Source organism: Coregonus lavaretus, assembly GCF_964263955.1.
Source record: "Coregonus lavaretus genome assembly, contig: HAP1_SCAFFOLD_608, whole genome shotgun sequence".
Classification (NCBI taxonomy): domain Eukaryota; kingdom Metazoa; phylum Chordata; class Actinopteri; order Salmoniformes; family Salmonidae; genus Coregonus; species Coregonus lavaretus.
The window spans coordinates 195348-219374 of record NW_028166833.1 but is presented as its reverse complement, the minus strand read 5'-3'; the positions used below and the strand labels follow the sequence as shown (position 1 = coordinate 219374).

The 24027-nt window shown below is 42.8% G+C and overlaps 1 protein-coding gene across 1 annotated transcript in view; it reads right to left on the bottom strand.

The window, feature by feature from the left end:
- LOC311114231 (uncharacterized protein) overlaps nucleotides 1-24027 on the bottom strand; it is a gene marked incomplete at both ends in the record, with an annotated part of 69741 nt that overhangs the window by 44549 nt on the left and 1165 nt on the right. Inside the window, 7 exons of the mRNA XM_084189494.1 lie at nucleotides 3857-3955; nucleotides 4159-4454; nucleotides 20530-20643; nucleotides 20767-20948; nucleotides 23539-23585; nucleotides 23683-23749; nucleotides 23900-24011. Coding sequence (XP_084045620.1) covers nucleotides 3857-3955; nucleotides 4159-4454; nucleotides 20530-20643; nucleotides 20767-20948; nucleotides 23539-23585; nucleotides 23683-23749; nucleotides 23900-24011 — 917 coding nt within the window. The remainder of the gene's footprint in view (nucleotides 1-3856; nucleotides 3956-4158; nucleotides 4455-20529; nucleotides 20644-20766; nucleotides 20949-23538; nucleotides 23586-23682; nucleotides 23750-23899; nucleotides 24012-24027) is intronic.

The following is a 24027-nucleotide window of genomic DNA, read 5'->3' as shown; positions in this document are numbered from 1 at the left end:
AGCTAGTAGCTACCACAGCCAGTTCAGCTCTAGCCTCTAGCTATCTAGCTAGTAGCTACCACAGCCAGTTCAGCTCTAGCCTCTAGCTATCTAGCTAGTAGCTACCACAGCCAGTTCAGCTCTAGCCTCTAGCTATCTGTCAGGTAGCAGTATCTAACAGCTGTTGTGTTTATGGAAATGTTTTGTAGCCTTGTTTTTTCCCGTTTCAACAGAAGTAAATAAACTTGGCTCGTTTTCGCCTGTTGATGGACCATTAGAGCTAGCCAAAAGTTGGCTAACAATAGCTATTATTTTAGCCTCAATCACACTAGTAGACCTGAATCAAATGATGAAACAAGCGGCCAAATGATAGAAGACCAATATTCTGATGTTGTTTGACAATGTGAGTTTTTATCAGTATACTGTAGTAATGTTACGTTATTGATCTCCAATGTAACGTTATTGATCTGCAATGTAACATTATTGATCTGTCAGTTTCCCTAGCTAATCCCCTACTTTTCACACGGACACGGTATAAACAGCTCTTCAGGCTTCACTGTCATGGTGCACAGTCAGTACACAACACTATGCTCATCATGTCTTAGCAGGATCAGATGGTGACAGGTGTCCCAGCAGGGTCAGACAGCCAGGGAAGACCAGCCTACGGAGATCAGGTGAATTTTGCAGTATATTATAACAATCAGTGAATGGATACAAAGTTCCATCTTGAGTTGATGGGTTGGCTACAGACTGGGATCTGGGAATAATGGTCATTTCAATTATTGAACCATTGTTTCCATTCTTGGCTAATGTAATGCATAAATGTACACCAAGGTAATTATTTGTCTTGCCTCATCTGAGCAGGATCAGATGGTGACAGGTGTTTCAGCAGGGTCAGGCAGCCAGGGAAGAACAGTCTGTGACGGAGCTGAGGTGAATCGTTGCAGATACAACACTTTATTCTCTCTGTGCAGCAAACACTGGACAAGCCAGATGCTATTTTAAGGCAGTCTAACAAACCTCCAAAGTTGATTTCCAAACTGTATCAAGGGTTGATAGAGGCTTTTCCCGGTGACACAAAACATGTAAAATAAAAATGTGAGGAAGACCTGGTAGAAGCTATTGATGATGATGAATGGATACAGATATGTTTGAATGCCCAGTCATGTTCATATCATCTCAGACATAAATTACTGAAGTTTAAGACCATCCATATAATGTACTATATGCCAGTGAAACTGAATTACATGCACTCAGAAATGTCATTCCTCTGCTGGAGGTGTAAAACACAAAAGGGGACATATTTGCATATGTTATGGTCTTGTGAAGGCTGGCTGAATTCTGGCAAAGAGTATGTTATTTTATCTCAGCATGTCTACAGATTCTCCCTTATCCCTGTTTTTGTTTGCTTGGAAATGTTAATACTGGAGACTGTTATCAGAAGAATCTGTGTTACCTAGCATTTATAGTGGCTAAGAAATGCATTGCCATTAATTGGACGGTTGGTTATCCTCCCACAATGTCACAATGGATTGCAGAAATGTCAAGTTATGTACAGTGGCTTGCAAAAGTATTCACCCCCCTTGGCATTTTTCCTATTTTGTTGCCTTACAAACTGGAATTAAAATGGATTTTGGGGGGGGGGGGGGGGGGGGTTGTATCATTTGATTTGCACAACATGCCTACCACTTTGAAGATGCAAAATATATTTATTTGTGAAACAAACAACAAATAAGACAAAAAAAACAGAACTTGAGCGTGCATAACTATTCACCCCCCCAAAGTCAATACTTTGTAGAGCCACCTTTTGCAGCAATTACAGCTGCAAGTCTCTTGGGGTATGTCTCTATAAGCTTGGCACATCTAGCCACTGGGATTTTTGCCCATTCTTCAAGGCAAAACTGCTCCAGTTCCTTCAAGTTGGATGGGTTCCGCTGGTGTACAGCAATCTTTAAGTCATACCACAGATTCTCAATTGGATTGAGGTCTGACCTTTGACTAGGCCATTCCAAGACATTTAAATATTTCCCCTTAAACCACTCGAGTGTTGCTTTAGCAGTATGCTTAGGGTCATTGTCCTGCTGGAAGGTGAACCTCCGTCCCAGTCTCAAATCTCTGGAAGACTGAAACAGGTTTCCCTCAAGAATTTCCCTGTATTTAGCGCCATCCATCCATCCATTTCCTAAATTTTAGTCTCATCTGACCAGAGTACAGTTGAAGTCGGAAGTTTACATACACTCAGGTTGGAGTCATTAAAACTCATTTTTCAACCACTCCACAAATTTCTTGTTTACAAACACAAGTTTTGGCAAGTCGGTTAGGACATCTACTTTGTGCATGACACAAATAATTTTTTTCCAACAATTGTTTACAGATAGATTATTTCATTTATAATTCACTGTATCACAATTCCAGTGGGTCAGAAGTTTGCATACACTAAGTTGACTGTGCCTTTAAACAGCTTGGAAAATTCCAGAAAATGATGTCATGGCTTTAGAAGCTTCTGATAGGCTAATTGACATCATACGAGTCACTTGGAGGTGTACATGTGGATGTATTTCAAGGCCTACCTTCAAACTCAGTGCCTCTTTGCTTGACATCATGGGAAAATCAAAAGAAAATCAGCCACTTCTACATGAATGTCGATGCTACCATGATTAAGGATAATCCTGAATGAATCGTGAATAATGATGAGTGAGAAAGTTACAGACTCACAAATATCATACCCCCAAGACATGCTAACCTCTCACCGTTACAATAACAGGGGAGGTTAGCATTTTTGGGGGGTATGATATTTGTGCGGCTATAACTTTCTCACTCATCATTATTCACGATTAATTCAGGATTATCCATAATCATGGTAGCATCCACATTCATGTAGAAGTGTTTAGAAACATATTTACAATAAAAGTGACTCCAAAAGGGTAATATTAGATTGTTTAATTTCCTGGATTTCTACACAATCAATCAGAGGGAGGACCCCAGACCCCCCGCCAGCTTATGTCCCCCCCCCCCCCCACCACTTCTAAAACCAAAGTTGCGCCCCTGGTCCTATCTGTGCTTGAAGTTTTAAAAAAAAGTTAACCCCAAATAAGCTAACAGTGTTATTAAAAGTCTTGCTGAAACATTCATTGAACGTTTTAAGGAAGTTGTTAAATATACTTCAAATAACCTATAATTTCTGTTCTCAGAGCGTTAATAAAACCTCCCAGGAAAACTTTCAGGGAACCATAGTAAGATGTTCTCAGAACCTACCTTCAACCTAAAACTTAACGTTACCAGAACAGGCAAGGTTTTCACTTCCGTTCTCAGAACGTTTAAATAACCTTCAATTTTACCGGTCAGTAAAGTCATGGCTTCGTCCCCAGAACCAATGGTAAATCAAAAATGTACGTTCCCACAACTTTCAACAAACCAAATGCGCTAGTTGGGATTCCACTTCCTGTACTCCGTGTCATATGCCAAGTTATATTTGGCATGACAAGGAGTGGCAAGGAGTAGAATGTTATCACAAAATAGACTGGTACCCAGGCTAAGAAGATCCCGTAGGGTTGACAGCCTGTTTTGCGAGGGAGACCTGGCAAGACTTGGTTAGCAGGACCAGGCTAACTGTAGACTAAGATAACAGGACCAGGCTAACTGTATACTAAGATAACAGCACCAGGCTAACTGTAGACTTAGTTAGCAGGACCAGGCTAACTGTAGACTTAGTTAGCATGACCAGGCTAACTGTAGACTTAGTTAGCAGGACCAGGCTAACTGTAGACTTAGTTAACAGGACCAGGCTAACTGTAGACTTAGTTAGCAGGACCAGGCTAACTGTAGACTTAGTTAGCAGGACCAGGCTAACTGCATACCTAAGTTAGGCTAACTTTACCTGGAGGTGAAGAGAGCCTTCTCGTTGATCATCTGGACTCTGAAGATGTTGACAGCCTTATAGACGTCTATCACATCCTGGTACTTCTCCAGTAGAGGCCTGGAGAGAGAGACAGGTTAGAAAAGTGTCACTCCACAATATTACCACACTAGATTAAACACAACAATGTGGAGTTGAGACGTTATAAACCTCCATAGGCAATCAATGTCATCAATATCAATCAGCATACATTACATCATCAATATCAATCAGTATACATTATATTGTATCAGTTGTAATACATTATAATATCCTCAAGATACCTGTAATATGTCCCTGACTTGTCCTTCTTGTTCCTCTGGTCTGACTGGTCTGACTTCATGTCCTCTCCCCCCCACTGGTAGCAGGGGCAGGGGAAGAGGCTTAGCCAGGGGTAGAGGCAGGGCCTGGGGCCTGGTCTGGTCCTCTCTCCCAGGGGCAGGTGCTGTGCCAGGTAAGGTCTGAGCAGGGCTCTGGGCAGCAGAGACACCATCCAGTAGATGGGCTCCTCATTCACTATGTCATGGAAGCTCTGGAGGTACTGACGCACGGCTGCAGAGGGCTGGATGGAGGACAGATTCTGTAGGCAGGAGGAGGAGGAGGAGGAGGAGGAAGAGGAGGAGGAGAAGGAGGAAAAGGAGGAGGAGAAGGAGGAAAAGGAGGAGGAAAATCTAATTACATTTTATTTGTCACTAGCTGAATATAACTGGTGTAGACTTGAAATGTTTACGAGCCCTTCTCATTGATGCAGAGTTTTAAATAATAATACAAATAAAAGTAACAGGAGGAATAAAACAAAATACACAACAATATACAGGGAGTACCAGTACCAGATCAATGTGGAGCTATATACAGGGAGTACCAGCACCAGATCAATGTGGAGCTATATACAGGGAGTACCAGTACCAGATCAATGTGGAGCTATATACAGGGAGTACCAGTACCAGATCAATGTGGAGCTATATACAGGAAGTACCAGATCAATGTGGAGCTATATACATGGAGTACCAGTACCAGATCAATGTGGAGCTATAAACAGGGAGTACCAGTCCCAGATCAATGTGGAGCTATATACAGGGAGTACCAGGACCAGATCAATGTGGAGCTATATACAGGGAGTACCAGATCAATGTGGAGCTATATACAGGGAGTACCAGTACCAGATCAATGTGGAGCTATATACAGGGAGTACACGATCAATGTGGAGCTATATACAGGGAGTACCAGTACCAGAATAATGTGGAGCTATATACAGGAAGTACCAGTACCAGATCAATGTGGAGCTATATACAGGGAGTATCAGTACCAGATCAATGTGGAGCTATATACAGGGAGTATCAGTACCAGATCAATGTGGAGCTATATACAGGGAGTACCAGTACCAGATCAATGTGGAGCTATATACAGGGAGTACCAGTACCAGATCAATGTGGAGCTATACACAGGGAGTACCAGATCAATGTGGAGCTATATACAGGGAGTACCAGTACCAGAATAATGTGGAGCTATATACAGGGAGTACCAGATTATGTGGAGCTTTATACAGGGAGTACCAGATCAATGTGGAGCTATATACAGGGAGTACCAGTACCAGATCAATGTGGAGCTATATACAGGGAGTACCAGTACCAGATCAATGTGGAGCTATATACAGGGAGTACCAGTACCAGATCAATGTGGAGCTATTTACAGGGAGTACCAGTACCAGATCAATGTGGAGCTACATACAGGGAGTACCAATACCAGATAAATGTGGAGCTATATACAGGGAGTACCAGGACCAGATCAATGTGGAGCTATATACAGGGAGTACCAGATCAATGTGGAGCTATATACAGGGAGTACCAGTACCAGATCAATGTGGAGCTATATACAGGGAGTACCAATTCCAGATCAATGTGGAGCTATTTACAGGGAGTACTAGTACCAGATCAATGTGGAGCTATATACAGGGAGAACCAGTACCAGATCAATGTGGAGCTATATTCAGGGAGTACCAGTACCAGATCAATGTGGAGCTATATACAGGGAGTACCAGTACCAGATCAATGTGGAGCTATATATAGGGAGTACCAGTACCAGATCAATGTGGAGCTATATACAGGGAGTACCAGATCAATGTGGAGCTATATACAGGGAGTACCAGTACCAGATCAATGTGCAGCTATATACAGGGACTACCAGTACCAGATCAATGTGGAGCTATATACAGGGAGTACCAGTACCAGATCAATGTGGAGCTATATACAGGGAGTACCAGTACCAGATCAATGTGGAGCTATATACAGGGAGTACCAGACCAGATCAATGTGGAGCTATATACAGGGAGTACCATATCAATGTGGAGCTATATACAGGGAGTACCAGTACCAGATCAATGTGGAGCTATAAACAGGGAGTACCAGTCCCAGATCAATGTGGAGCTATATACAGGGAGTACCAGGACCAGATCAATGTGGAGCTATATACAGGGAGTACCAGTACCAGATCAATGTGGAGCTATATACAGGGAGTACCAGTACCAGATCAATGTGGAGCTATATACAGGGAGTACCAGTACCAGATCAATGTGGAGCTATACACAGGGAGTACCAGTACCAGAATAATGTGAAGCTATATACAGGGAGTACCAGTACCAGATCAATGTGGAGCGATATACAGGGAGTACCAGTACCAGATCAATGTGCAGCTATATACAGGGACTACCAGTACCAGATCAATGTGGAGCTATATACAGGGAGTACCAGTACCAGATCAATGTGGAGCTATATACAGGGAGTACCAGTACCAGATCAATGTGGAGCTATATACAGGGAGTACCAGACCAGATCAATGTGGAGCTATATACAGGAAGTACCAGATCAATGTGGAGCTATATACAGGGAGTACCAGCACCAGATCAATGTGGAGCTATAAACAGGGAGTACCAGTCCCAGATCAATGTGGAGCTATATACAGGGAGTACCAGGACCAGATCAATGTGGAGCTATATACAGGGAGTACCAGATCAATGTGGAGCTATATACAGGGAGTACCAGTACCAGATCAATGTGGAGCTATATACAGGGAGTACCAGTACCAGATCAATGTGGAGCTATATACAGGGAGTACCAGTACCAGATCAATGTGGAGCTATATTCAGGGAGTACCAGGACCAGATCAATGTGGAGCTATATACAGGGAGTACCAGTACCAGATCAATGTGGAGCTATATACAGGGAGTACACGATCAATGTGGAGCTATATACAGGGAGTACCAGTACCAGAATAATGTGGAGCTATATACAGGAAGTACCAGTACCAGATCAATGTGGAGCTATATACAGGGAGTATCAGTACCAGATCAATGTGGAGCTATATACAGGAAGTACCAGTACCAGATCAATGTGGAGCTATATACAGGGAGTATCAGTACCAGATCAATGTGGAGCTATATACAGGGAGTATCAGTACCAGATCAATGTGGAGCTATATACAGGGAGTACCAGTACCAGATCAATGTGGAGCTATATACAGGGAGTACCAGTACCAGATCAATGTGGAGCTATACACAGGGAGTACCAGATCAATGTGGAGCTATATACAGGGAGTACCAGTACCAGAATAATGTGGAGCTATATACAGGGAGTACCAGATTATGTGGAGCTTTATACAGGGAGTACCAGGTCAATGTGGAGCTATATACAGGGAGCACCAGTACCAGATCAATGTGGAGCTATATACAGGGAGTACCAGTACCAGATCAATGTGGAGCTATATACAGGGAGTACCAGTACCAGATCAATGTGGAGCTATTTACAGGGAGTACCAGTACCAGATCAATGTGGAGCTACATACAGGGAGTACCAATACCAGATAAATGTGGAGCTATATACAGGGAGTACCAGGACCAGATCAATGTGGAGCTATATACAGGGAGTACCAGATCAATGTGGAGCTATATACAGGGAGTACCAGTACCAGATCAATGTGGAGCTATATACAGGGAGTACCAATTCCAGATCAATGTGGAGCTATTTACAGGGAGTACTAGTACCAGATCAATGTGGAGCTATATACAGGGAGAACCAGTACCAGATCAATGTGGAGCTATATTCAGGGAGTACCAGTACCTGATCAATGTGGAGCTATATACAGGGAGTACCAGTACCAGATCAATGTGGAGCTATATATAGGGAGTACCAGTACCAGATCAATGTGGAGCTATATACAGGGAGTACCAGATCAATGTGGAGCTATATACAGAGAGTACCAGTACCAGATCAATGTGCAGCTATATACAGGGACTACGAGTACCAGATCAATGTGGAGCTATATACAGGGAGTACCAGTACCAGATCAATGTGGAGCTATATACAGGGAGTACCAGTACCAGATCAATGTGGAGCTATATACAGGGAGTACCAGACCAGATCAATGTGGAGCTATATACAGGGAGTACCATATCAATGTGGAGCTATATACAGGGAGTACCAGTACCAGATCAATGTGGAGCTATAAACAGGGAGTACCAGTCCCAGATCAATGTGGAGCTATATACAGGGAGTACCAGGACCAGATCAATGTGGAGCTATATACAGGGAGTACCAGTACCAGATCAATGTGGAGCTATATACAGGGAGTACCAGTACCAGATCAATGTGGAGCTATATACAGGGAGTACCAGTACCAGATCAATGTGGAGCTATACACAGGGAGTACCAGTACCAGAATAATGTGAAGCTATATACAGGGAGTACCAGTACCAGATCAATGTGGAGCGATATACAGGGAGTACCAGTACCAGATCAATGTGCAGCTATATACAGGGACTACCAGTACCAGATCAATGTGGAGCTATATACAGGGAGTACCAGTACCAGATCAATGTGGAGCTATATACAGGGAGTACCAGTACCAGATCAATGTGGAGCTATATACAGGGAGTACCAGACCAGATCAATGTGGAGCTATATACAGGAAGTACCAGATCAATGTGGAGCTATATACAGGGAGTACCAGCACCAGATCAATGTGGAGCTATAAACAGGGAGTACCAGTCCCAGATCAATGTGGAGCTATATACAGGGAGTACCAGGACCAGATCAATGTGGAGCTATATACAGGGAGTACCAGATCAATGTGGAGCTATATACAGGGAGTACCAGTACCAGATCAATGTGGAGCTATATACAGGGAGTACCAGTACCAGATCAATGTGGAGCTATATACAGGGAGTACCAGTACCAGATCAATGTGGAGCTATATTCAGGGAGTACCAGGACCAGATCAATGTGGAGCTATATACAGGGAGTACCAGTACCAGATCAATGTGGAGCTATATACAGGGAGTACACGATCAATGTGGAGCTATATACAGGGAGTACCAGTACCAGAATAATGTGGAGCTATATACAGGAAGTACCAGTACCAGATCAATGTGGAGCTATATACAGGGAGTATCAGTACCAGATCAATGTGGAGCTATATACAGGGAGTATCAGTACCAGATCAATGTGGAGCTATATACAGGGAGTACCAGTACCAGATCAATGTGGAGCTATATACAGGGAGTACCAGTACCAGATCAATGTGGAGCTATACACAGGGAGTACCAGATCAATGTGGAGCTATATACAGGGAGTACCAGTACCAGAATAATGTGGAGCTATATACAGGGAGTACCAGATTATGTGGAGCTATATACAGGGAGTACCAGATCAATGTGGAGCTATATACAGGGAGTACCAGTACCAGATCAATGTGGAGCTATATACAGGGAGTACCAGTACCAGATCAATGTGGAGCTATATACAGGGAGTACCAGTACCAGATCAATGTGGAGCTATTTACAGGGAGTACCAGTACCAGATCAATGTGGAGCTACATACAGGGAGTACCAATACCAGATAAATGTGGAGCTATATACAGGGAGTACCAGGACCAGATCAATGTGAAGCTATATACAGGGAGTACCAGATCAATGTGGAGCTATGTACAGGGAGTACCAGTACCAGATCAATGTGGAGCTATATACAGGGAGTACCAATTCCAGATCAATGTGGAGCTATTTACAGGGAGTACTAGTACCAGATCAATGTGGAGCTATATACAGGGAGATCCAGTACCAGATCAATGTGGAGCTATATTCAGGGAGTACCAGTACCAGATCAATGTGGAGCTATATACAGGGAGTACCAGTACCAGATCAATGTGGAGCTATATATAGGGAGTACCAGTACCAGATCAATGTGGAGCTATATACAGGGAGTACCAGATCAATGTGGAGCTATATACAGGGAGTACCAGTACCAGATCAATTTGGAGCTATATACAGGGAGTACCAGTACCAGATCAATGTGGATCTATATACAGGGAGTACCAGTACCAGATCAATGTGGAGCTATATACAGGGAGTTCCAGTACCAGATCAATGTGGAGCTATATACAGGGAGTACCAGTCCCAGATCAATGTGGAGCTATATACAGGGAGTACCAGATCAACGTGGAGCTATATGCAGGGAGTACCAGTACCAGATAAATGTGGAGCTATATACAGGGAGTACCAGATCAATGTGGAGCTATATACAGGGAGTACCAGTACCAGATCAATGTGGAGCTATATACAGAGAGTACCAGATCAATGTGGAGTTATATACAGGGAGTACCAGATCAATGTGGAGCTATATACAGGGAGTAGCAGTACCAGATCAATGTGGAGCTATATACAGGGACTACCAGATCAATGTGGAGCTATATACAGGGAGTAACAGATCAATGTGGAGCTATATACAGGGAGTACCAGTACCAGATCAATGTGGAGCTATATACAGGGAGTTCCAGTACCAGATCAATGTGGAGCTATATACAGGGAGTACCAGTACCAGATCAATTTGGAGCTATATACAGGGAGTACCAGTACCAGATCAATGTGGAGCTATATACAGGGAGTACCAGTACCAGATCAATGTGGAGCTATATACAGGGAGTACCAGTCCCAGATCAATGTGGAGCTATATACAGGGAGTACCAGTACCAGATCAATGTGGAGCTACATACAGGGAGTACCAATACCAGATAAATGTGGAGCTATATACAGGGAGTACCAGGACCAGATCAATGTGGAGCTATATACAGGGAGTACCAGATCAATGTGGAGCTATATACAGGGAGTACCAGTACCAGATCAATGTGGAGCTATATACAGGGAGTACCAATTCCAGATCAATGTGGAGCTATTTACAGGGAGTACTAGTACCAGATCAATGTGGAGCTATATACAGGGAGAACCAGTACCAGATCAATGTGGAGCTATATTCAGGGAGTACCAGTACCAGATCAATGTGGAGCTATATACAGGGAGTACCAGTACCAGATCAATGTGGAGCTATATATAGGGAGTACCAGTACCAGATCAATGTGGAGCTATATACAGGGAGTACCAGATCAATGTGGAGCTATATACAGGGAGTACCAGTACCAGATCAATGTGCAGCTATATACAGGGACTACCAGTACCAGATCAATGTGGAGCTATATACAGGGAGTACCAGTACCAGATCAATGTGGAGCTATATACAGGGAGTACCAGTACCAGATCAATGTGGAGCTATATACAGGGAGTACCAGACCAGATCAATGTGGAGCTATATACAGGGAGTACCATATCAATGTGGAGCTATATACAGGGAGTACCAGTACCAGATCAATGTGGAGCTATAAACAGGGAGTACCAGTCCCAGATCAATGTGGAGCTATATATATAGGGAGTACCAGGACCAGATCAATGTGGAGCTATATACAGGGAGTACCAGTACCAGATCAATGTGGAGCTATATACAGGGAGTACCAGTACCAGATCAATGTGGAGCTATATACAGGGAGTACCAGTACCAGATCAATGTGGAGCTATACACAGGGAGTACCAGTACCAGAATAATGTGAAGCTAAATACAGGGAGTACCAGTACCAGATCAATGTGGAGCGATATACAGGGAGTACCAGTACCAGATCAATGTGCAGCTATATACAGGGACTACCAGTACCAGATCAATGTGGAGCTATATACAGGGAGTACCAGTACCAGATCAATGTGGAGCTATATACAGGGAGTACCAGTACCAGATCAATGTGGAGCTATATACAGGGAGTACCAGACCAGATCAATGTGGAGCTATATACAGGAAGTACCAAATCAATGTGGAGCTATATACAGGGAGTACCAGCACCAGATCAATGTGGAGCTATAAACAGGGAGTACCAGTCCCAGATCAATGTGGAGCTATATACAGGGAGTACCAGGACCAGATCAATGTGGAGCTATATACAGGGAGTACCAGATCAATGTGGAGCTATATACAGGGAGTACCAGTACCAGATCAATGTGGAGCTATATACAGGGAGTACCAGTACCAGGTCAATGTGGAGCTATATACAGGGAGTACCAGTACCAGATCAATGTGGAGCTATATTCAGGGAGTACCAGGACCAGATCAATGTGGAGCTATATACAGGGAGTACCAGTACCAAATCAATGTGGAGCTATATACAGGGAGTACACGAGCAATGTGGAGCTATATACAGGGAGTACCAGTACCAGAATAATGTGGAGCTATATACAGGAAGTACCAGTACCAGATCAATGTGGAGCTATATACAGGGAGTATCAGTACCAGATCAATGTGGAGCTATATACAGCAAGTACCAGTACCAGATCAATGTGGAGCTATATACAGGGAGTATCAGTACCAGATCAATGTGGAGCTATATACAGGGAGTATCAGTACCAGATCAATGTGGAGCTATATACAGGGAGTACCAGTACCAGATCAATGTGGAGCTATATACAGGGAGTACCAGTACCAGATCAATGTGGAGCTATACACAGGGAGTACCAGATCAATGTGGAGCTATATACAGGGAGTACCAGTACCAGAATAATGTGGAGCTATATACAGGGAGTACCAGATTATGTGGAGCTTTATACAGGGAGTACCAGATCAATGTGGAGCTATATACAGGGAGCACCAGTACCAGATCAATGTGGAGCTATATACAGGAGTACCAGTACCAGATCAATGTGGAGCTATATACAGGGAGTACCAGTACCAGATCAATGTGGAGCTATTTACAGGGAGTACCAGTACCAGATCAATGTGGAGCTACATACAGGGAGTACCAATACCAGATAAATGTGGAGCTATATACAGGGAGTACCAGATCAATGTGGAGCTATATACAGGGAGTACCAGTACCAGATCAATGTGGAGCTATATACAGGGAGTACCAATTCCAGATCAATGTGGAGCTATTTACAGGGAGTACTAGTACCAGATCAATGTGGAGCTATATACAGGGAGAACCAGTACCAGATCAATGTGGAGCTATATTCAGGGAGTACCAGTACCAGATCAATGTGGAGCTATATACAGGGAGTACCAGTACCAGATCAATGTGGAGCTATATATAGGGAGTACCAGTACCAGATCAATGTGGAGCTATATACAGGGAGTACCAGATCAATGTGGAGCTATATACAGGGAGTACCAGTACCAGATCAATGTGCAGCTATTTACAGGGACTACCAGTACCAGATCAATGTGGAGCTATATACAGGGAGTACCAGTACCAGATCAATGTGGATCTATATACAGGGAGTACCAGTACCAGATCAATGTGGAGCTATATACAGGGAGTACCAGACCAGATCAATGTGGAGCTATATACAGGGAGTACCATATCAATGTGGAGCTATATACAGGGAGTACCAGTACCAGATCAATGTGGAGCTATAAACAGGGAGTACCAGTCCCAGATCAATGTGGAGCTATATACAGGGAGTACCAGGACCAGATCAATGTGGAGCTATATACAGGGAGTACCAGTACCAGATCAATGTGGAGCTATATACAGGGAGTACCAGTATCAGATCAATGTGGAGCTATACACAGGGAGTACCAGTACCAGAATAATGTGAAGCTATATACAGGGAGTACCAGTACCAGATCAATGTGGAGCGATATACAGGGAGTACCAGTACCAGATCAATGTGCAGCTATATACAGGGACTACCAGTACCAGATCAATGTGGAGCTATATACAGGGAGTACCAGTACCAGATCAATGTGGAGCTATATACAGGGAGTACCAGTACCAGATCAATGTGGAGCTATATACAGGGAGTACCAGACCAGATCAATGTGGAGCTATATACAGGAAGTACCAGATCAATGTGGAGCTATATACAGGGAGTACCAGCACCAGATCAATGTGGAGCTATAAACAGGGAGTACCAGTCCCAGATCAATGTGGAGCTATATACAGGGAGTACCAGGACCAGATCAATGTGGAGCTATATACAGGGAGTACCAGATCAATGTGGAGCTATATACAGGGAGTACCAGTACCAGATCAATGTGGAGCTATATACAGGGAGTACCAGTACCAGATCAATGTGGAGCTATATACAGGGAGTACCAGTACCAGATCAATGTGGAGCTATATTCAGGGAGTACCAGGACCAGATCAATGTGGAGCTATATACAGGGAGTACCAGTACCAGATCAATGTGGAGCTATATACAGGGAGTACACGATCAATGTGGAGCTATATACAGGGAGTACCAGTACCAGAATAATGTGGAGCTATATACAGGAAGTACCAGTACCAGATCAATGTGGAGCTATATACAGGGAGTATCAGTACCAGATCAATGTGGAGCTATATACAGGGAGTATCAGTACCAGATCAATGTGGAGCTATATACAGGGAGTACCAGTACCAGATCAATGTGGAGCTATATACAGGGAGTACCAGTACCAGATCAATGTGGAGCTATACACAGGGAGTACCAGATCAATGTGGAGCTATATACAGGGAGTACCAGTACCAGAATAATGTGGAGCTATATACAGGGAGTACCAGATTATGTGGAGCTATATACAGGGAGTACCAGATCAATGTGGAGCTATATACAGGGAGTACCAGTACCAGATCAATGTGGAGCTATATACAGGGAGTACCAGTACCAGATCAATGTGGAGCTATATACAGGGAGTACCAGTACCAGATCAATGTGGAGCTATTTACAGGGAGTACCAGTACCAGATCAATGTGGAGCTACATACAGGGAGTACCAATACCAGATAAATGTGGAGCTATATACAGGGAGTACCAGGACCAGATCAATGTGGAGCTATATACAGGGAGTACCAGATCAATGTGGAGCTATGTACAGGGAGTACCAGTACCAGATCAATGTGGAGCTATATACAGGGAGTACCAATTCCAGATCAATGTGGAGCTATTTACAGGGAGTACTAGTACCAGATCAATGTGGAGCTATATACAGGGAGATCCAGTACCAGATCAATGTGGAGCTATATTCAGGGAGTACCAGTACCAGATCAATGTGGAGCTATATACAGGGAGTACCAGTACCAGATCAATGTGGAGCTATATATAGGGAGTACCAGTACCAGATCAATGTGGAGCTATATACAGGGAGTACCAGATCAATGTGGAGCTATATACAGGGAGTACCAGTACCAGATCAATTTGGAGCTATATACAGGGAGTACCAGTACCAGATCAATGTGGATCTATATACAGGGAGTACCAGTACCAGATCAATGTGGAGCTATATACAGGGAGTTCCAGTACCAGATCAATGTGGAGCTATATACAGGGAGTACCAGTCCCAGATCAATGTGGAGCTATATACAGGGAGTACCAGATCAACGTGGAGCTATATGCAGGGAGTACCAGTACCAGATAAATGTGGAGCTATATACAGGGAGTACCAGATCAATGTGGAGCTATATACAGGGAGTACCAGTACCAGATCAATGTGGAGCTATATACAGAGAGTACCAGATCAATGTGGAGTTATATACAGGGAGTACCAGATCAATGTGGAGCTATATACAGGGAGTAGCAGTACCAGATCAATGTGGAGCTATATACAGGGACTACCAGATCAATGTGGAGCTATATACAGGGAGTAACAGATCAATGTGGAGCTATATACAGGGAGTACCAGTACCAGATCAATGTGGAGCTATATACAGGGAGTTCCAGTACCAGATCAATGTGGAGCTATATACAGGGAGTACCAGTACCAGATCAATTTGGAGCTATATACAGGGAGTACCAGTACCAGATCAATGTGGAGCTATATACAGGGAGTACCAGTACCAGATCAATGTGGAGCTATATACAGGGAGTACCAGTCCCAGATCAATGTGGAGCTATATACAGGGAGTACCAGCACCAGATCAATGTGGAGCTATATATAGGGAGTACCAGCACCAGATCAATGTGGAGCTATATACAGGGAGTACCAGTACCAGATCAATGTGGAGCTATATACAGGGAGTACCAGATCAACGTGGAGCTATATAAAGGGAGTACCAGTACCAGATCAATGTGGAGCTATATACAGGGAGTACCAGATAAATGAGGAGCTATATACAGGGAGTACCAGTACCAGATCAATGTGGAGCTATATACAGGGAGTACCAGATCAATGTGGAGCTATATACAGGGAGTACCAGATCAATGTGGAGCTATATACAGGGAGTACCAGCACCAGATCAATGTGGAGCTATATACAGGGAGTACCAGTACCAGATCAATGTGGAGCTATATACAGGGAGTACCAGTACCAGATCAATGTGGAGCTATATACAGGGAGTACCAGATCAATGTGGAGCTATATACAGCGAGTACCAGTACCAGATCAATGTGGAGCTATATACAGGGAGTACCAGATCAATGTGGAGCTATATACAGGGAGTACCAGATCAATGTGGAGCTATATACAGGGAGTACCAGTACCAGATCAATGTGGAGCTATATACAGGGAGTACCAGTACCATATCAATGTGGAGCTATATACAGGGAGTACCAGTACCAGATCAATGTGGAGCTATATACAGGGAGTACCAGTACCAGATCAATGTGGAGCTATATACAGGGAGTACCAGTACCAGATCAATGTGGAGCTATATACAGGGAGTACAAGTACCAGATCAATGTGGAGCTATATACAGGGAGTACCAGATCAATGTGGATTTATATACAGATAGGGAGGTTCTGTAGAGAGGAGAGAGCTCGTTACCAGGTGTGGTTCTGTTCTGATGGCCCAAGGCAGAGTGTGACACTGCCACATATATAACAGTAACAGTCTACAAATCGAGTCATAGTAGAAAGAGATCCCTTGTCTCCTGTTTTCTGGATTACTTCCATGACTTTTCTTTGCATCGTGGAGGTTGTCTGGTGGTCATCAATTCGCATCGACTAATTTACTAAATGGGTTGAAATGTTTTTCCTGAAGGATAGTGAATTTCATCCTCAGCTCCTCATATCTGATCGTGGATTCCAGTTCACAGGCAATGTTATGGAGGATCTTTGCAGGTCATGGCGGATGACACCACCAGTTCAGCACAAATTACCATCCACAAGCCAATCTTACGGACAGAGACAATCGTACTCTCAAGACTACGATTGCCTCTTTTGTGGGAGAACACCACAGGAACTGGGACCAGTGGCTTCCTGAGTTCCGTTATGCCATCAACACGGCAAAACATGAAATAAGCAGAAACCCCCACTCCTGAGCCTTCCATGGGGAGGAATCTCCAAGGGCCTCAGGACAGGCTGATCCCACCCTCCAACCTCTTGGAGACACAGCAGGCATAAGAAGTCCAACAGAGGGGGGCATATGCCAGGCCAGACAAGCCAAATACTATAATGCACAGTTTTCTGCCGGGAGATATGGTCTGGGCGCATCCGCTTTCTAAAGCGTCGGACTACTTCTCATCCAAGTCTTGAGCTGAAGTGGTCCAGTCCAGCAACAGTGATGAGACAGTTGGGGTCCTGTCAGCTATGGAATAGAATGGAAGGTGACGAAAACACACACTGTGTTCAATCTGAAGCCCTACTTCGGGGTTCAGCCTCCTGTGCCGCCACTGTTATATGCCACAGTATACACTACCGGTCAAAAGTTTTACAACACCTACTCATTCAAAGTGTGTTTTTTTTTTTCTTTTTTACTATTTTCTACATTGTAGAATAATAGTGAAGGCATCAAAACTATGAAATAACACATATAGAATCATGTAGTAACCAAAAAATTGTTAAACAAATCTAAATTAATTTTATATTTGAGATTCTTCAAATAGCCATCCTTTGCCTTGATGACAGCTTTGCATACTCTTGGCATTCTCTCAACCAGCTTCACCTGGAATGCTTTTCAACAGTATTGAAGGAGTTCCCACATATGCTGAGCACTTGTTGGCTTCTTTTCCTTCACTCTGCGGTCCAACTCATCCCAAACCATTTCAATTTGGTTAAGGTCGTGGGATTGTTGAGGCCAGGTCATCTGATGCAGCACTCCATCACTCTCCTTCTTGGTAATATAGCCCTTACACAGAGAATGAACCCTGATCAGTTTCACCTGTCTTTGTGATTGTCTCCACCCCCCTCCAGGTGTCGCCCATCTTCCCCATTATCCCCAGTGTACAGTGGCTTGCGAAAGTATTCACCCCCCTTGGCCTTTTTCCTATTTTGTTGCCTTACAACCTGGAATTAAAATAGATTTTTGGGGGGCTGGTATCATTTGATTTACACAACATGCCTACCACTTTGAAGATGCAAAATATTTTTTGGGGTGAAACAAACAAGAAATAAGACAAAGAAACTGAGAACTTGAGCGTGCATAACTATTCCCCCCCCCCCCCCCCCCCCCCAAAGTCAATACTTTGTAGAGCCACCTTTTGCAGCAACTACAGCTGCAAGTCTCTTGGGGTATGTCTCTATAAGCTTGGCACATCTAGCCACTGGGATTTTTGCCCATTCTTCAAGGCAAAACTGCTCCAGCTCCTTCAAGTTGGATGGGTTCCGCTGGTGTACAGCAATCTTTAAGTCATACCACAGTTTCTCAATTGGATTGAGGTTTGGGCTTAATGTTTCCCCTTAAACCATTCGAGGGTTGCTTTAGCAGTATGCTTAGGGTCATTGTCCTGCTGGAAGGTGAACCTCCATCCCAGTCTCAAATCTCTGGAAGACTGAAACAGGTTTCCCTCAAGAAATTCCTTGTATTTATTGCCATCCATCATTCCTTCAATTCTGAGCAGTTTCCCAGTCCCTGCCGATGAAAAACATCCCCACAGCATGATGCTGCCACCACCATGCTTCACTGTGGGGATGGTGTTCTCGGGGTGATGAGAGGTGTTGGGTTTTCACCAGACATAGCGTTTTCCTTGATGGCCAAAAAGCTCAATTTTAGTCTCATTTGACCAGAGTATCTTCTTCCATGTGTTTGGGGAGTCTCCCACATGCCTTTTGGCGAACACCAAACGTGTTTGCTTATTTTTCTTCTTTAAGCAATGGCTTTTTTCTGGGGCCTTTCAGAACAGGTGTATATATACTGAGATCATGTGACAGGTCATGTGAAAATTAGATTGCACACAGGTGGACTTTATTTAACTAATTATGTGACTTCTGAAGGTAATTGGTTGACCAGATCTTATTTAGGGGCTTCATAGCAAAGTGGGTGAAAACATATGCACACACCCCTTTTCCGTTATTGATTTTTTAGAATTTTTTGAAACAAGTAATTTTTTTCATTTCACTTCACCAATTTGAACTATTTTGTGTATGTCCATTATATGAAATCCAAATTAAAATCCATTTAAATTACAGGTTGTAATGCAACAAAATAGGAAAAACGGCAAGGGGGCTGAATACTTTTGCAAGGCACTGTATATATATATATATATTTATTAAAATATGAATATCATACAGTGAACACCTAAGCCTATAGGCCTTTGCATGCATACCCTGATACATTTAGTGGACAATTATTGTTTTAGGAAAGTAGCCTAAAAAACAATTTAAAAAAATAGGTATAAAGTTTAGGCTATAAAGTTTTGCGAAACAGAAGGAATAGTGTTTTTGTCATTAATTATATCTGTTTTTAAAGTTTGTAAATGTGGCTCATTTGGCCAACATCTCTCGTTTATTGATGGCGCTGGCTGCGCCAGGTTGGATCTGAATGCATATGGATTTCTCAAATATCCGGTAAATTAAAATCTTCCCTATCGTGTTGTCCAGCACCAAGTTTTCTTAACGGAAACTCTGAAATGGCATATTGTTTTTATGAAGATTTTTGAATATTCACTTGAAAATCTGTCACCAATTGGATGGAAACCTAGCTATAGACACACTAAAAAGCCAATTTAGGGAAATATAATTTGAATGCGAAAAGACTATGAACTGAAATAAATGAACTAAAGGGAATATTGTTGTAATGATAAAAGACTATGAACTGAACTGAATGAACTAAAGGGAATATTATTGTCATTCTAAAAGACTATGAAGTGAACTGAATGAACTAAACGGAATCAAAAAGGGAAAAGAAAGCAGAGACTTTAAACTATTGATTTCCATTTTGGGGTGGGTCTAAATACACTAAAACCTGAGTAATTGAACTTGAATTCAACCAAAACAAAAAGGTTAAATAAGGGTTATTGAAAACGTTTATGGAAGGTTTATTGAATTGATAAATCAACTACTACGTTCCAGTTGTTTTCTTGCTTTAAGTCCTCTTAAATTATATATTAAGATATATTATCTTAAATTGTATATTAAGGGTGATTGTTATAAGTGCTTCTTACCAGGTGTGGTGGAGTTTGGTTCTGGGCCTCCATCAGAGACTCCTGGTAGTGTTGATGTGTTGTCTGGAGAAACAGCATGATGTCTGGGGGACCCTGGACTGTTCTGATCAGCACCTGGCACTCACACACACATTTAGCAGACACTGTTATCCAGAGCAACTTATCTTAAGATAGCTAGGGACGACAACCACGTATAACTTTACGGTATTAGTTTTATTTAATGTATTTTCCTTTCACCTGCAGCATGGTGATGACTCTGTCCAGGTATAGCACCTCCTGGTGGCAGAAGTCAGCGTAGAAGCGGGCAGGCAGACGTCTGGAATACATCCCTCTGAGGAAGGCTGAGTCGCGGGTCTCATCTGCTACTCTCTCACTGGTCTCCCACAGGACGTCATAAATACTCACCTCTTCAACCAGTTCTGGGGGGAGGAATAATATAATATGCCATTTAGCAGAAGCTTTTATCCAAAGCGACTTACAGTCATGCGTGCATACATTTTTTTGTGTATGCGTGGTCCCGGGGATCGAACCCTCTACCTTGGCGTTACAAGCGCCGTGCTCTACCAGCTGAGCTACAGAGGACATTTTTTTTGAAATAACATTAGACCGGTGGAAATCTGTCCCTTGGTCTGATGAGTCAAAATTGGAGATTTTTGGTTCCAACCACAATGTCTTTCTGAGATGCAGAGTAGGGGAATGGATGATCTCCGCATTTGTGGTTCCCACCGTGAAGCATGAAGGAGGAGGTGTGATGGTGTGGGGGTGCTTTGCTGGTGATACTGTCTGTGATTTATTTAGAATTCAAGGCACACTTAACCAGCATGGCTACCACAGCATTCTACAGCGATACGCCATCCCATCTCTTTTGGGCTTAGTGGGACTATCATTTGTTGTTCAACAGGACAATGACCCAACACACCTCCAGGCTGTGTAAGTGCTATTTGACCAAGATGGAGAGTAATGGAGTGCTGCATCAGATGACCTGGCCTCCACAATCACCCGACCTCAACCCAATTGAGATGGTTTGGGATGAGTCGGACCGCAGAGTGAAGGAAAAGCAGCCAACAAGTGCTCATCATATGTGGGAACTCCTTCAGGACTGTTGGAAAAGCATTCCAGGTGAAGCTGGTTGAGAGAATGCCAAGAGTGTGCAACGCTGTCATCAAGGCAAAGTGTGGCTACTTTGAAGAATCTAAAATATATGTTTAACACTTTTTTGGTTACTGCATTATTCCATATAGGAAAGCCAGAGCGTTTGATGGGAATAATTTTTTTATGTAACTTAGATTGACGCACCGGTGCATCAATCGACTCTAGGTGGTTAAATAGCTTACCTCTGTTTGTTTATTTCAAGCGTTCAGGGAAAATATATTTTGCTGAAGGGAGGGCCATCCATTTTCATTTCAGAGAGGTTCAATTTTCTCCATGTAACCTTTATTATAAATAATGTTTACTGCCTAAATTGAGTAGATGTCATTGTTTTGGTGAATAAATCAATGTTCTCATTGTATTTTACTGTAAACATAGAGTACAAGTCAAACGTTTGGACGCACCTACTCATTCAAGGGTTTTCTATTATTTTACCAAGTTCTACATTGTAGAATAATAGTGAAGACATCAAAACTGTGAAATAACACATATGGAATCATGTAGTAACCAAAAAAAATTGTTCAACAAATCAAAATACACAACCGTTCAAAAGTTTGGGTCACTTAGAAATGTCCTTGTTTTCGAAAGAAAAGCAATTTTATTGTCCATTAAAATAACATCAAATTGATCAGAAATACAGTGTAGACATTGTTAATGTTGTAAATGGCTATTGTAACTGGAAACGGCTGATTTTTAATTTAATATCTACATAGGCGTACAGAGGCCCATTATCAGCAACCATCAGTCCTGTGTTCCAATGGCACGTTGTGTTTGCTAATCCAAGTTTATCATTTTAAAAGGCTAATTGATCATTAGAAAACCCTTTTTGCAATTATGTTAGCAGAGCTGAAAACTGTTGTGCTGATTAAAGAAACAATAAAATTGACCTTCTTGAGACTAGTTGAGTATCTGGAGCATCAGCAATTGTGGGTTCGATTACAGGCTCAAAATGGCCAGAAACAAGGAACTTTCTTCTGAAACTCGTCTGTTATTTGGGGAAGAACTATGACGGTGCACCTAGTGGAAGTAGTTTAGAAGTTTGTTAGTGTTACATTTTGTAGGCTGGTTTAGTAGAGGGAGTGACCGTTGTAAAACTAGTTGATGGTAGCCGTCAGTGGGTTGTAGTAGTAGTAGTAAATAGCCCAGGCTATTTTAGATAGGTAGGTCATGGGTTAGCTATAGTAAGTGGGGTCGCTATCGTAGCGTGGCTAGCGTGGGGGTTGTTATAGAGGGTAAGGTTAGTGGGTTAGAGTGAGCTGTGTGGTATAATCAGTCCGACATGCTTCCACAGTGCTACAATTAGAACATTCTAAACGTTATATGGCACTTACTTCAACAGTGGGAAGATAGCTACATTAAAGTAGCTGATGCAGTTACCAAAACAGCTGTATAGTTTGATTGGTAGAAGTTATTTCTGTGTTATAATGTTAGGTTTGAATAGCAGAGAAGTGGACTTAAAAATATGCTCTACGTTTTTGCCGAAGCTGCTGGGGAAAGTGATCAAAATAGCCGATAGCTGATTGGTGTCAAAAGTCACATTGTTTACAGTGAATAGAACGTTGGAAGTCAGTTTTTAACATGGGAGATTTAAATAATGGCATCTTTAGAATGTTGAAGATATCCCATTAAAGTGGATGAGGTTTTCTAGGAGGATGAAAAGCTTAATAGTTTAAAAACTATTTCAGACCTGTCTACACGTTTTAAAGTTTGAATGGCGTAGCGTTCTCAAGTGCCATTAAACATCAGACAGCTGTCATCTTTATGGCAGAGTGCTCCACGTTTTTGCCGAAGCTGCTGGGGAAAGTGGTCAAAATAGCTGATAGCTTTACAATGAATAGCAATGGTCCTAGACACACCTACCTCTCTCGTGTGCTTGCTTCTGACTTGCTAATGCTGCTAAACCAGATCTAAAAGAACATGAAAAAAAAAGACATGAATGTAATTTACTGTTAATGTGGTCTCTGCAAAAACGTGGCCAGGTACAAGACAGTATTATCCCGCTACCTTGTCTCCATCGAACACACGTAGAACCTCAGCTCTCCACAGGACACGTCATTCCATCCCTGCCCAGCTGTTACCAAGGCAACAACCAACAACACTTCAATTATTTCAATGTCGAGAGAGAGAGAGAGAGAGAGAGAGAGAGAGAGAGAGAGACAGAGAGAGAGAGAGAGAGAGAGAGAGAGAGAGAGAGAGAGTGTGTGTGTGTGTATGTGTGCACCTCCAGTGTGTAGCTCCATACAGTTCTCCCCCTGTCCAGAGTTACTGGGCTCATCCTCCTCCCAGTAAAAATGGTCAACAGCTGAGCCGTCACTCCACAGCCACATCCCCTCCTAATCACAGGAAAAC